Genomic DNA, 14,687 nt, shown 5'->3' on the forward strand with positions numbered 1-14,687 from the left:
CAGTGTACTGTCAAGAACCCCAAGTCCTGGCACTGATGAAACCTAACACTTTGGGCCTTTATTTTTTGTCCTAAAAATTTGATAACCTTAGAAAATTTCAAGTCCAAATTTTGAATACTAATAGTCCAAGTGAAATAACATCAGAAGCACTGTTGACCTGGAACAAATTAAGTGACGGAAAAACATCCATTGACTTATCTGCCATTGTTAAGAATTCTAGTCAGGGTTATTGACTATTACACATGCCCAATTCCAGTCTATGTTTAAAATTTACCTTCACCTTGGCTCCAAGATATTGATGTACATGAAGCATGACTCTACCGACATTTTATCAATTTACACATTTTAAAAAATACTTTCAAAAATGTTAACAAATGGGGGAAAAGCCAACACCCAGGATAAAGGATTTAATCCAGTATTTATTCCACACTCATGATGGTTCTCTGTAATCAGAATACAAGTCATAAGAACAATCTATCAAATAATCTGCTGATAGTCTTAAATAATGCAGCATAGCATTACTTTTAATACTTCTAGATTAAAAACTCAAACAGCAATCTTCATTATCAATAAAAAAAGTTTTGAATTTTAAAAAAAGGATGCTATATCAAGCTGTTTCATAATTTAAGTATTTTCCCCTTATAAAAATGCTTTGGAAGCTGGAGGCTTGAATCCATTTCTCTACTCATGTGCCCCGCCCTCTCCCAATTACACATTAGTACAGGGTTGCTCCAAGAATGCTAGGCTTTAGACATTAATTTTTTTCTTTAATATAGTACTTTAAAAATCTGAGAAAGAATTCAAGGAAAAAAAGATTACATGTCATGTATTTTTTTCAAATAAAAAAGGAAAACTAAGTGAATATATTTTAGGCATACTAACAGTGTCCCTTTGAGGTAGAATGCTAAAAGGACTTTTATCAAATCACAGCCTAATTTAAAACTCTGCATCAGAAACTAACTTCTTATAAATTCTCTCTAAAGTTAACTGTGGAGAATATTAAGCATAACATATTAACAAGAGCCTTCCAAGGTAATATACAGTGGACAAGAATGTTAAGCCTACAACTGGTGCCTTCATGAACACTGAAAGCGCAGAACTCTCCTGTAAGACATCCAAGATCCATTCCCAAAGTCTTTAGCATTCTATTACGAAAAGCACAACCATGCTAACTTCAGTACACAACCATAATCCCACACCTACGAAACAAAAATAGAATTAGCGGCAGTTTATTGCCTTATACAAATTTAACCAACATGGCAACCATGCCAAAGGAATTAAAACATTTCCAGGACATATGTACAGACTGTACATTTTTAAAATAAACAATAAAAATGCAAGAACAATCTGTGCATCATGTATCAACTCAACAATTGGGTGAAAACATCAATGCAATAAATGGGATTACAAAGGCACTTCCCTACACAAAAGAAATGAAAATGTAGCCTACGGGGAGCTCGAAGAGTGCGGAACTACTGCACAATCTCAACTCTGAAGGAAAAAAAAAAAATTTGATCATATGTTTCTAGGATTCAATGTGATCCACTTTCACAGACGTTTTCACACAGTCTCATCTTTGTTTTTATGTTGTTTTTCTTGGCTCTCTCCTTCTATACTTTGGCTCCTCCGGCCATCCTGTTTGTCTGACTGGTCCTTACTATCACTGTGATCTCGTTTGTGGGATCGTTCTTTGCTTCTGCTACGCTTTCTAGATTTTTCTTTGCTGGGGCTATGTTCTCGTTTTCTCTTTTCAACACTGTCAGTTCTTCCTTGACTGCCACTTCTACTTCGTTTATTTGACTTTTCTTTACTTTCATTTTTGTGTTTACTTGATTTCTCTTTGCTCCTGCTTCTACTTCGTTTCCCTGCATTTCTACTTCTACTCCTACTTCTGTGCTTCCTTTCTCTGCTTCTACTTCTACTGTGTTTTTTCTCTTTCTTGGAATCCTTTTTGTCATCTCTATGCCGCCTATCATCTTTGTCTTCTTTCTGTTTCTTCTCTTCTACTTCACCTTTACTCCTCTGTTCCTTGGACCGTTCTCTGGACCGTTCCCTCTCCTTTTCTCTGTCATTACCTCTTTCCTTATCATAGTCTCGATCTCGTCTTCTGCCTCTCTCATTTTCTTTCTCTCTTTCCCGATCCCTGTCTCTTCTATCCCCTTTTCTATCACGACTTCGACTGCGACTTCTATGCCTTTCCCTACTCCTACTATGTCTGCGATCTAAGCCCCGATCAATACTTCTTGATCGTCGTCTTTCTTTCTCTCTTTCTTTGGCTTCGCGCTCTAGTCGCTGGCGTTCTTTCTCTCTTTCTAATTCTCTGTCAAAACTAGAAGACCCATGGCCCTCTCGATGGTGGCTTCTACTTCTTGATCTTCTTGGAGACCTCCGTGGACTCAGTGATCTCCTTGGGGATCTAAGAAAGGGGGGTGGGGAAGGAAGAAGGAATTTCCAATAAATAAAACTTTGTAAGAGCTGTGGATGTAGCTCAGTGATAGAGCACTTTTCTATCATGTGAGGAAAGGAGTTTAATCCCTGGCACCATGAAAAAAATAAGTCCAAAATGAAACAAAAACCAACCAACCAACCAACCATTGTAAAAATTTCATCAGTATTACTTAAGTCCCAGCTTACACACACATCAAGAATAAGTAAGCTGCTGAGCTAGCAGAGGCACTTAAGTGGTGGAGCACCTGCCTAGCAAGCGTGAGGCCCTGAGTTCAAACTCCAGTACCGAGAAAAAAAAAAAAAAGTAAAAAGAAATTAAGCATGAGACCTTGCATTTGATCCCCAACATAAGAACAGAAAACTAAGGGAAGAAAGGAGGAAAAAAAAAAAAAGATCTTGCCACTGATTTCCAAGAGTAAAGTATACCTTTAAAAAAAAAAAAGTATCATCTGTTACATTACCTTGAACGTCTGCGTTCAACATGTCTGTCTATTTCCTCAGCACCTTCCTTTCCATCTTTCTTGATTTTCCTGGGTCGAGTTTTAATCTGTTGATCAATATTCTTCTGTACTGGAACTGGAATTCTTGGAAACAAGGTAGAAAACCATTCCAGTTTCGTGAGGAAAGACCGAAGCATTTCTCCAATGGTCATTACGCAGCCTCCACCAGCCTTCACATCTAGGTCCTATGAAACACAAAAGATACCCTAACCGTCAAAAAAAGGCATTTCAGTATATAGGTGAATACTAAAAAACATTACCATCTTTGGAATCTCAAGTATAAAAAAATTCTAACAGAAAAATTTCAATTTTTGTATCCTAATTTGGCAATGAATGCTAGAGAAATATTTGGGCTTAGTGTGTACATGCAGGTGAGAACAAACCCTGCAGTCTCGTGGGCATAAAGGAACTGACCTCGCTCAGTTAAAAGGATTATGAAAAGCCACTTCCATTACTAAAAAATATGTGGAATAAACAGCTTAAATTTAAATTCCACATGCCTACTAAGTATGTATTCTATGGACACATCTGTATATATCATACCTAGCAATGTAACCTAACCACATATTAACTACTTCAGATAATTCTTGTCTAAAGGTTACCTAACAGCTGGAATACAAAATGAAGCCCTAATAAAATTGGAAGCAATAGCAAACCAACTGCCATGAAGCAGTGAGGTTTCTAATTGAAAGTTATGTAGAAAATAAATAAATGAACAAATAATTGGCAACGCATAATCCATGATGACCATTGTCTCTGAAAAGGGTCATTACCGCATGAAGGCCTTCTTGCTATGCCCTCTCACAGCTCAGGACATGTTAGTCAGCTATTGTCAGTCCCAAACCTATAGTGCAAGCACACAAGGAAAGTGAGATTTGTTATCTAAACAGGAAAACAAGAGCTAAAGGTAAAACTGCTTGCACTCACACACATTTAAGTGTTCAGATATACAGTATTTCCAAATATAATCGCTGCAGATATCTAAAGAAGAAAACATGAGTTAGCTTAAACAGAGGACCTCAGGTTTGTAAACACAATAAAAAACAGATTAATTAGAAGCATTCACAAACAAACCTAATGCAACAATTGTACAGAGGGACATGCCTTTTTGAAGACAAAAAAAACCACGTGCTTTACTCTTAAAAAGACAAACAACCTCATCTAAAGAGGAAATAAACCTTAACAATAGTGATTATCACTAAGAACACTTTTCGGATCTTCCGAGTTATTAAACTCTGTAAACAGGGCAAAAAAAGGCATATATATGAAAAAAGTACCTATGCTTAAATGAATGAGGTATTTTTTAGGTGTACATGTAATGACAAAAACAAGGTATTTCTCTCAGATCCATTCTTGAATTCAACAAATTCTTTACTTTCATTTCTTTCCTTTTTCTTTTTTGTAGGACTAGGGGCTAACTTTGGGCTTCAGGCTTGCAAAGCAGGAGTTCTACCACGTGAACCACACCTCCAGACCATTTTGCTCTATTTACTTTGGAGATGGAGTCTCATAAGCTATTTGCCTGGGCTGGCCCAAATCTCAATCCTGTTGTCAGCCTACCAAACAACTAAGATTACAGGGGTGATCCAACACCTGGCTCTGTATGAATTTTTCAAATAGGGCTACTAAAGCAACCCTCAAAGTCTGCTTCATGAACCTTAAAACGTAAAGAAATAGTGGGAATAGATATATGGACAATGTAACTTTCAAGTTTCATGAAGTAACTTTTTTCCTGAATATATCACAGGTTTGGGAATGCAAATCAGATTTACAATCTTTAAATATCTAAAGTGCTGAACAAAGTTGTGGGGTTTTTTTCCTTCTTCCTTTTATTTATTTATTTATTTTTTGGTGGTGCTGGGGATTGAATCCAAGGAATTCTACCACTGAGCCATATGCCCAGTCCTTGTTCATTTTTTTAAAAATATGTGTGGTACACTAGGAGTCGGAAAGCTAGAATTAGCTAAGCATGATGGTAAACCTCTGTAATGCCAGCTACTCTGGAGACTGAGGCAGGATTACAAGATGGAGACCAGCCTGGGTAACACAGTCTGATCCTCATCTCCCCCCGAACACCAAAAGGAATGCTGGAATTAAAAATTGTGACCATGAACAACTCATCTAATCCCTCAGCCTATTTAAATCACATCCAGCACTTCTATGCAAATGGGAATACGGATATTTGGAAGAGGTTAGAGAATGAAGTTCTAGGGAAAAAAAAAAGCTACAATTAGTATTCTGTGTGCAGGTCTCTTATCACCTCAGTCTTGACCATGGCCCACCTTACAAAGTCACTATCAAGTGTAGAAGTTAGGATCAATACAATACACAGAACACAATTTGGAAGAGAAAATTTTCAGTAATAATCAAAACACATTTTAAAATAAAAAAATTTAAAGTCATCAAGTCTTAGCAAGAGGACAATAATCCTTAGAGTATGGTTGAAATAAATTCTGGAAGACATTAAACCTCCAATAAATAAAAGACATTAAAAGTATGAGAGTAATCAGAAGAAAACTAATTATTACCCTTGCTGACATACCTCTTCATCATCAAGGAAGGATTCAAACCAGTCCCACAGATCTGTAGGGGGCTGTGTATACCTAAAATTATGAAACACTCAGTAAGCTTACATGAATCAAAATGAGGTATTTAGTAAAAATGTAACTAAATGCATTCGCACCTTATATACATAAATCCAAGGGCTCTGATATATGGAGAGTCTGTGTGTGTAATAAGACCCATCACTTGCTTGCGAGTTAGCTTCAGAGTAAATAATTTGTATAACAGGCAAAAAGCTGTGGAAACAATTCCTCCTGTTCCAACACCTCGAACCTTTAGGGGAAACAGAGTTAATAAGGACAACAGTTAACAGATACTTAACACCCATTTTTCCATATATCACTGAAAAGACATATTCCAAAACTAAGAATGGAGCCTAACAGGTAAAACTTTTTCTAACACTAGTCACTGGGAAAATGAATTTACACTGTTAAAAAATTCTAAGATCTGCCAATGAACTATCATTTGGATGTGTAATGACAGACCTTTAGCTTCCCAATAAACTCAGTTAATGGACAGAAAAACTGAAAAAAATGCACGTACTTCTACTTACCCCTCCGCACATCCCCGTCTGGCCAGCTGTTTTCCTGCTTCCTTTCTCCCACGGCTCAACATGCGTGACCTGAAAATAAAAAAGAGGAACACAACAAACATTCACACTTTGAATTTTTCAAAGTCTGATTAAAGTAAGCCCAACTCCATAAGAGTAGCTCTTCCAAAACTATTTTGGCATTGTGTAGACAGAACTGTCACTCACATTATGTTATGTAAATCTTTAGAAAAACTGCTGAGACATTTAAAGAATACCCCTAAGACTACTAGGATTAAAAAAAAATCTTAAAATGCTTAGAGTAGAAGTCTCATTAAACCAGCTTTATAAAAAGCTACTATCTATACCTGTGGGGAATCAGGAAAGTTCTACAGTTTCATATACTTTCAGAAAATATACTGGTTCAACTTTTATCTTATTATGAGCTGCTTAAGAATAAAAATTTCCATTTAAAAAATGAATTTAAGCTTCCAATTTAAAGCAGAAAGTATCAATTAAGTATCAGTTAGAAAAAATCTTTTAAATACCCTCAATGGTACAGTTTTACAGTGGTTTTAAAAATCTGTATTATAAAATAAAGGAAAATGACTTGAACAAAACTTTCTAGGGCTGAGAATGTAGCTCAGTGATAGCATGCTCAAAGCCTGGCTTGAATCTTCAGCATCTCTTAAAACAGGTTTGCTAAAACAGTAATAAGCTATCTTGATGCAAAATTATGGAAATTTTTATTTGCTTATTTTTTCACCAGGATCAGGTTCATTCCTCATTAAGGACTGAAATCACAAAGGCCACACACTTATACATAGATCATTCTTGTCATTTATTCTCACCCTAATTATGTGAACCAATCCATTTTTCCAGAATATAAACTATTTCACAAACTAAGTGTGAACAGTCATTAAGAAATACTAAGTATAACCAAAGATAATACAGTATCATTTTTATTAAAGGGAGCACCCTACAAAAAGCTTTACCTAAAAGTAGCAAAAGCAGTAGCTAGAAAACAAAACCAAGAAGAGAATTATGTTCATTTCTTAAAACAAACAAAAAAAATCCTGTTCTTTCACTCTTTTTATCTCCAAATGTGTATTTCCACCTCCACGTGTTAACATTTTACAGTACTCAGTGGCTTCAGACAGAAAAGCCTGCATTAAATGTAAGCACTACAGTACTCTGCACAATTCCTGCAGTGCTTTACTGTTTCCTTTCCTTCTCCCAGTTTTCTTGCAAATTGCTTCAATTCCTTAAAGACTAGCAAAAGCAAAGGGTGGATGCAATACAAAGTTAAAAGTACAAAATCCCAAACCTGGGACTGGCAGAGTGGCTCAAGTGGTAGAGCGCCTGCCTAGCAAGTGTGCAGCCCTGAGTTCAAACCCCAGTACCACCAAAATACAAGACAAAAAAAACACACACACAAAAAAATTCAAGCCTATATATTTCAATGATTATTTGATCCAAACATCAAAATCTGGGTCTTTAGTTTTAAAACTGAATTCGAACAATTCCTGGTAGAATCTTGTTTCAAAACACAACACTTGAAAACAATTTTTCCTATATGACATCAACATTTGCCTACTTTTTAAAACAGAACCTATCACAAAAGGTGCAGGACCCCAATTTGCAACTGTTCAGTTTATTGCAGAAATAAACTTTAGTATTAGTATGTGCCACACTGTATCCCTGTTCAAAGGTCTTACCTTTCAAAAGCTAGTTTAAACTAGTTTGCACCACTGCAGTTAGATCTACTAAGTACTCTTATAAGATAATACCAAATTTATTTACCGACTTTATATACCCAGAATTGCACTGTATTCCTCAAGTTGTTTTCTACACAAAAAGCAATCTCTCAGAAATCTTTCAAAACTCTAAACACCCAATTGGGGGGGGGGGGGAGCAGGTAAGTAAAACAAATACGGAATATCCTTTTATTAATATCTCTACACAGCTGTTCAGATGACAGAAAATACATGGTCTGTCGTAAATTTTTTCAAGGGTCAATATAGATTGCATATTTGATGTTCTAACTAAAGTGTTTAAGACTCTAAAGGATATTATTATTAATAGTCCTTAAAACAGATGTTAACTTTGGAGGCCTGGAAGGTATTTTTAACACTACATAATTTGCAGGGAAGTGGAGAAAGCCTATCTAGTTGGTGAAGACCAAAACCAATGGCCACAAAAAATAAAAACAAAAAAACCAAAAATCTAAGTAGCCGTTCATTTAATCAGGGAAATGCATTTATGGCGATTGAGCATGATTAATAGTGCATACCTCTACCTGCGACCCTGGGCTGCTCCGAGCCTCGCTGCAAGACTGAGTCAATCCTGCTAACGAAACAAGAACTGAGACAAGAGTGCAGTGAGGAGGCGCCAGGTGAGCTCCCCAGCACAGCCAAGCCAGCACCGACCCTGCCGCAGAAGCCCAGGGCCCAGATCATTCTAAATCTGCCCAATGCACAGGTGGCTGAGACCTCTTACTCCTGACTTCCTGCTGGGAAAATTTCCAGGCCTTCTGTACACCTCTCGCACTGGCACCTCTCCACCCTTGGCCTCCCCCCACAGCCCTCCCAGCACACACGCGCTGACCACGTCCCTGTTTGGATTGGACAGTACCAACAGCGCCAGGCCAACACGCCCCGGCTCGTGGTGCGCGGGAGAAGCCCCAACAAGTTGGCGCTCAGTAGATCGATCCAACGTCAAAAGCAGCAATTTTAAAACTGTGAGCTGCAGAGGCTTCGGTAACTCTTTTCTCCTCTCCCCTACACCTGTGACCCCAATTTCTCCCCCTCCCCCCTGCCCCAGGGGTAGGCAGGAGGTTGGGGGAGGAGAAACATCGACAGTGGCGGGCTCTCCCGGCTCTAAAAAAAAAAAAAATCTGAAAAGGAAACAAGAGGGCGGGCGGCCCCAGCCCGACCCCTCCCTGACCGGTTACATGCCGCAGACCCCCAACTCCTTCCACCCTCCCCCCCAAATCCTCCGATCTCGGGGGGCCGCCTCCACCGGTTTCCTCCATACCCCTCTTCCGAACTTACCCCCGAGCCCAAGGCCTACAAGCTTCGTACCTTGAAGTAGATCTCGTCCACCACCTCGTGGTAAGTCTTGAGCTCGTAGAGCTGCACTTTGAAGTAAGGCGACGACAGGATGTTGGTCAGGATCATGGGGTTGAGGTTCATGGTCTTCTCGTTGCCCCAAAGCGGAAGCACATTGCCCTGCTTGCCGGACACCGCCGGCTTGGTGGCTCCGCCGCCGCACTGCTGCTGCTGCTGGGCCGCAGCCGCGGCGGCCTGGTGCTGCGGCTGCGAGTTGCCTGTCAGCGCCGGGCTGTTGTTAGCCATGTTGCGGCTGAAGGAAGGAGGGAGGGAGAAGGGAGGGGGAGGGGGACCAAGCTCGATCTCGCTCTTCGGGACAACGGTCCGGGACCCTACTCCATGGAACGCCGTCGGAGGAAGGGGCCGCTGCGCTGTGCCCCAGCCAGGCGAAGAAAAACTGCCGGGAGGCCGACAAACGGATCCCGGACCGACAGCAGACGCCAAGATGCGGGCTGCGAGTACTCCAAGCAAAAGGCAAGCCGGCGGCCAGGGAGCGCGATCTCTTCCGCCAACTGCCCCTGGGAACAAGATGGCGGGCCCGGCGGAAGTGACGCCATACGTCCCAGCGTTCCAAGCTAAGCCAGCAGCCAATCAGAGACGCCATAGTGGGCTGGCGCTTCCTCTTCCTGGTTCCTCGCGTTCTCTGCGTGCTGGAGTCTCGGCGGCGGCCCCCTGTGCCCAGCTGTAGGGAGAGTCCCCTGAGAATGTGGGGTCGGGAGAGGAAGTTTCATGCCCAATCAGTAGGTTTTAGAATTTAGACTGGGGCCTGATTTGTTCTGTCGATAGTGGGACAGGAAAGGTTTTGCGCTATTGTACTTGCGAATTCGTGACTGTGACTCCTGCGGAATATCCGAGGTCTCCTGAATTCACTGTTTTAATATTCTCCGGAAAGGATTGTGGTCCGGGATCTCACCTCTCCGTGTGATTCTCTTAAGAGATCTTCTGCCCTTCGCCGTGTTGTAGTGTCTAACCAAAGTCTTAAACACTCTCAATTCATCTGTAAGATTCGCATCTTGTGAGCGCTAAACGAGCTACTATACTTATCCCACCTAATAGAAAGTTCCAAGCGTCTGGTGCTCCCCTTCTCCCCTTTCTTTTCTCCCTTCCCTATTCGAGATCTTTCAGTTCTACTAATGCTTTGGACTAGGCACTGGGGGTAGGAGAGCGGAGGAGGCGAAACAAAGGTGTAAAAATGAGTCATTAACAGCCTCAGCTCTCAAAAGTTATGAATGGAGAAGATTGATGATGTTTGAAATAGGCTACAGAGAGCACTGATGGGATTGTGGTGGGCAGTTTTATTGACAGAGAAATGCCTGAACATACAAGCGGGGAAAGCAAGACTTGTAAGAGAGTAAATGGTCCAAGAGCATGGCCAGCATTGGCTGCTGATGACATCCTCATGGCAGATGGAATCCTATTTGTTTCTCTTCTTTGACTCAGAATAATTGTGAGACGTATCCTTGTTGCACATATCAACAGATTATATGGAGTTTTTATTGCTGTTATTACTGAGTAGTGTTTCATTGTATTATTTCCTTCCTTTTTTCTTCCCCCCCCCCCCCCCCCCCCCCGTACTGGGGTTTGAACGAAGGGCTTTGTGCTTGCTAGGCAAGCTCTGTACCACTTGGACCACACTCCAGCCCTCATTGTACATCCTCCATTATTTTTTAATGCAATCCTCGATATGTATTGGGCTGTTCCTAATTTAGGGCAATTACAAATAAAGCTGCTAGGAACATTCACATACTAGGCTTTGTGTGGACATTAGAAGTGGAGGACTGCTCATTTGATAGGCTTTTGTTTAACTTTTTATGGGATAGCCAAACTTTCCCAGTGTGGTTGTACCATTCTACACTCCCACCAGCAGTGCAGGAGCGTTCCAGTTGTGCCACATCCTCACCAACACTTTTTAGGTTTTAGTCATTCTAATGCGTATGAGGTGGTATCTAATGGTAATTTTAATTTGTGTAAATTAAATCATGATTTATTTAATTTGCTTCCCTTGTCAATAATAATGCTGAGCATGTTTTCAGACATTCATATATCTTCTATTGTGAAATAGCCTCAAATCTTTTGTCCATTTCCCTATTTTGTTGCTTGTCCTGTTATTGAGTTGGAAGATGTGATCTGTATATAAATCCTTAACTAATATATGTGTTGCAAATATTTTACACGATCTGTTGCTTCCCTTTAACGTTTTAAAACAAGTTATTTATGTTTTTATTTGGCATTTTGTGGTGCTGGGGATCACATCCAGGGCCTTGTTCACGTTAAGTAAGGGTTCTATCACTGAGCTACATCCCCTGCCCAAGACTTTCTCAATAGTCTTATTATAATTTTTTATACATATTAATTGAACAAATGATCGGCTTTCACCAGGACATTCCCATACATGCAAATATTGTGCTTCGATGATGCCCATCCTCCTCTTCTCTCTTCTTCCCACTTGTCTTCCCAAGTTCCCCAGTCCTCTTCCCTAATAGTTTCTCTTCTACTTTCAGGTCTTTTCTTTATTGTTGTTTTAATTTCCACATAGAAGAGAAAACATGTTATACTTGTCTTTCTTATTTTGTTTAACATGTCTTTCACTTTCATCCATTTTCCTGCAAATGACATAATTTTGTTCTTTTTTATGACTGAATAATACTCCATCGTGTATATACATTATATTTTCTTTATCCATTCATCTATTAATGAGCACTTTCTAGATACTCAACTTCAGGGCTGGGGAAGTAAGCACTGTGTTTTAGGTAAGGCCTCTAGCACCGAAAAAAAAAAAAAGAAAAAGAAGAAAAGAAAGAAAGAAAATTCAGTTCTTCAAATTCTGTATCTGTATCTAAAACAAATCTGCCAGGCGCTCTCTCTCTCTCTCTCTCTCTCTCTCTCTGTATGTGTGTGTTCAGTGGTAGAATGCATGCTCAAGGCTCTGGGTTTGATACCCACAACAAAAACAAAAATACAAACCCCGCCCCCAGCAACAAGCAAACAATAATAAGCCCTCAAAGCATTTTGTGTCTTTTAAAGTGGATGATGGGACCACAATCCAGCACTCAGAAGGCTGAGGCAAGATCTCAAGTTTGAGTCCAGCCTGGACTATGTAGTGAGACCACCTCAAAAAAAAAAAAAAAAGATGACAACAATGAGGACTGGGGATATGGTTTAGTGATAGGAGTCTTGCCTAATGTGTGAAGCCATAGGTTTGGTTCCTATCACAACAGAAAAAAACTGGTTAGTTGGCTATATTATACTATTCATTGAACACCTTTACTTATTTTTGGAGTTTATTCACTCAGGGCCTCATGCTTGCTAGGCAGGTGCTTTAACACTTGAGCCACTTCTCCAGCCCTTTTTTGTGTTGGGTATTTTCGAGATAGTGTCTCTCAAACTCTTATGTGGACCAACTTTCAACCATGATCCTCCTGATCTCTGCCTCCTGAGTAGCTAGGATTATAGGTGTGAGCCACCAGTTCTGGGTTTGTACCTGAAATTTTTACTTCTCATTTGGAAGCAAGAATATAAAGTGCTGAGTTGAGGACCCCTCCTTTTTTCCTTCTTTTTGGAGGACCTCCTCCAGACCCTCACTCACCCACCACTGGTGACAGTGACACAGATTCATAGGTGAGGAAGCCATATTTAGTTACATTCTGGTCAGATAAGAACAGAAGGAACAAATGCAGAGTAGCTGGCTCAGAATGAAGACCACAGATTCAAGGGAGACACACTTCTTGTGTCATCTTAGATGCCAAATCACCTGGCCTCTCATCCTTTTTTTTTTTTTTTCTTTTTGGCGGGATGAGGTTTGAACTTAGGGCCTCATGCATGCTAGGTAGGCGCTTTCTCACTTGAGCCACTCTGCCAGCCCTTGTTTTGTTGGGTATTTTTGAGATAGGGTCTTGCAAACTATTTGCTTGGGCTGGCCTAGAACCTCGATCCTCCTGATCTCTGCCTCCTGAGTAGCTAGGATTACAGACGTGAGCCACTGGCACCTGGCTCAGAGAACTTTAGGATGTGAATCCTCACAAGAAATATTCTCCTCTTTCTTGCAATTCAAAAAATCTACCTGTACAGAAAAGAGCATATGTGGTAGCCCTAAACTGCTATCTGGGAGAGGCCCTGCTTGCATTTTTGCCCTTTGCTGTTATCCAGGACTATGGATTTGGGGAGAGTTGCCACCATCCTTACATGGTAGGAATGACTGGCTGCAATGCAATGCTGATGCTTACTATCCTGTGTTAGCTCAGCCTTCACAGGGTAATGGCAAAATCCTCCACATGACTTAGGTACCTGCTACAAGCTTTGGGGTTCCCAGATTTTATGACTACTTGGGGATGGGAGTATGCTGAGGCCCTGAGTTTAAATCCCCAATGTGGCAAAAAATAAACCAAACAAGAAGATGCCTCTGGATTATATGACTAATTGCTTTTTTAAAAAGTTTTTTGTGGCAATGCTGGGGATTGAATATAGGGCCTCACATTTGCTAAGCAGGTGTTTTACCTGCGGCCTGACTACTTGTTTTTGGAGCAAATGATTTTTCCATTTTTATTTGTGTATTTGGCAACATTGGAGTTTGAACTTAGGGCCTTACACTTTGCTTGGCAGGCACTCTTACCACTTGAGCTACTCTGGCAGCCTGATGAAATGGTTTTAAACTTGATATTCCCACAATCCCTTCAAGCTTGACAGTTTGCTAAAATGATTCATAACTTAACAGCATTGGACTTACCATTTATTATACAGGACACAAATCAGGACCAGCCAAGTGAAGAGAGAACAAAGCCTGGGAGGGTGTCAAATGCAAAGCTTCCAGGTGCTCAGGGTGGGACATCCTTCCAGCACATCAATGTTATTACCTATCAGAGAAGCTCACCGGAGCGTGGGGTACTCAGGCTTTTTATTGTGGTTTATTTAGTAGGTGCCATTGATCAAACTGGCCATGTGATTGAACCCAATCTTGAGCTCCTTCATCTTCTAAGCAATTAGGCTGGTGGACTACACAGTGAGACTGTATCTCAAGAAAACAAAATAAGCTGGGTGTCAGGGACTCACACCTGTAATCCTAGCTACTCAGGAGGTGGAGATCAGGAGGATCTAGGTTTGAAGCCAGCCCTGGGGAAAATAGTTTGAAAGACCCTATCTTGAAAAAATCCTTTACAGAAAATAGCTGGTGGAATGGCTCGAGGTATAAGCTTTGCACTGCACACCCCAGCACTGCAAAAAAAGGAACCCAAATTCAAGTCTGGTGTCTTATGGCTCAAAGCGACCACTCTCTAATCAGAAGACTGACCTTTCCAGTGTGGTCTTCCCCCATTCTGAAACATCTCACTAGCTTAAACTAGCTAGGTGGCCCATCATGAGTCATAAACTCAAACTATCGGACCAACTATGAATAACCAAGCTATTCCTATCACTCAGGAAGTTCCATGGACTTAGAGGCTACCTCCCAGGAACCCAGGACAAAGGTTTTTGGTGGGACTGGGATTTGAACTCAGGGCTTCATGCTTGCAAAGCAATATATTTTGCTGTGGTTAATTTGGAGAT

The 14,687-nt window shown here is 40.6% G+C and overlaps 1 protein-coding gene across 1 annotated transcript; it reads right to left on the reverse strand.

Annotated features, from left to right (window-relative positions):
* Positions 1-811: 811 nt before the first annotated feature.
* On the reverse strand, positions 812-9,698 carry Prpf38b (pre-mRNA processing factor 38B). Its single transcript, XM_020161380.2, has 6 exons — positions 9,123-9,698; positions 6,064-6,132; positions 5,632-5,783; positions 5,491-5,551; positions 2,910-3,133; positions 812-2,416 (listed from the first exon to the last, which is right to left on the reverse strand). The coding sequence occupies exons 1-6, from the start codon at positions 9,393-9,395 to the stop codon at positions 1,561-1,563; spliced, it is 1,635 nt and encodes a 544-aa protein (XP_020016969.2). The 5' UTR covers positions 9,396-9,698; the 3' UTR covers positions 812-1,560.
* Between the last annotated feature and the right edge of the window lie 4,989 nt (positions 9,699-14,687).

The sequence above is a fragment of the Castor canadensis genome, chromosome 12 (assembly GCF_047511655.1).
Source record: "Castor canadensis chromosome 12, mCasCan1.hap1v2, whole genome shotgun sequence".
Lineage (NCBI taxonomy): Eukaryota > Metazoa > Chordata > Mammalia > Rodentia > Castoridae > Castor > Castor canadensis.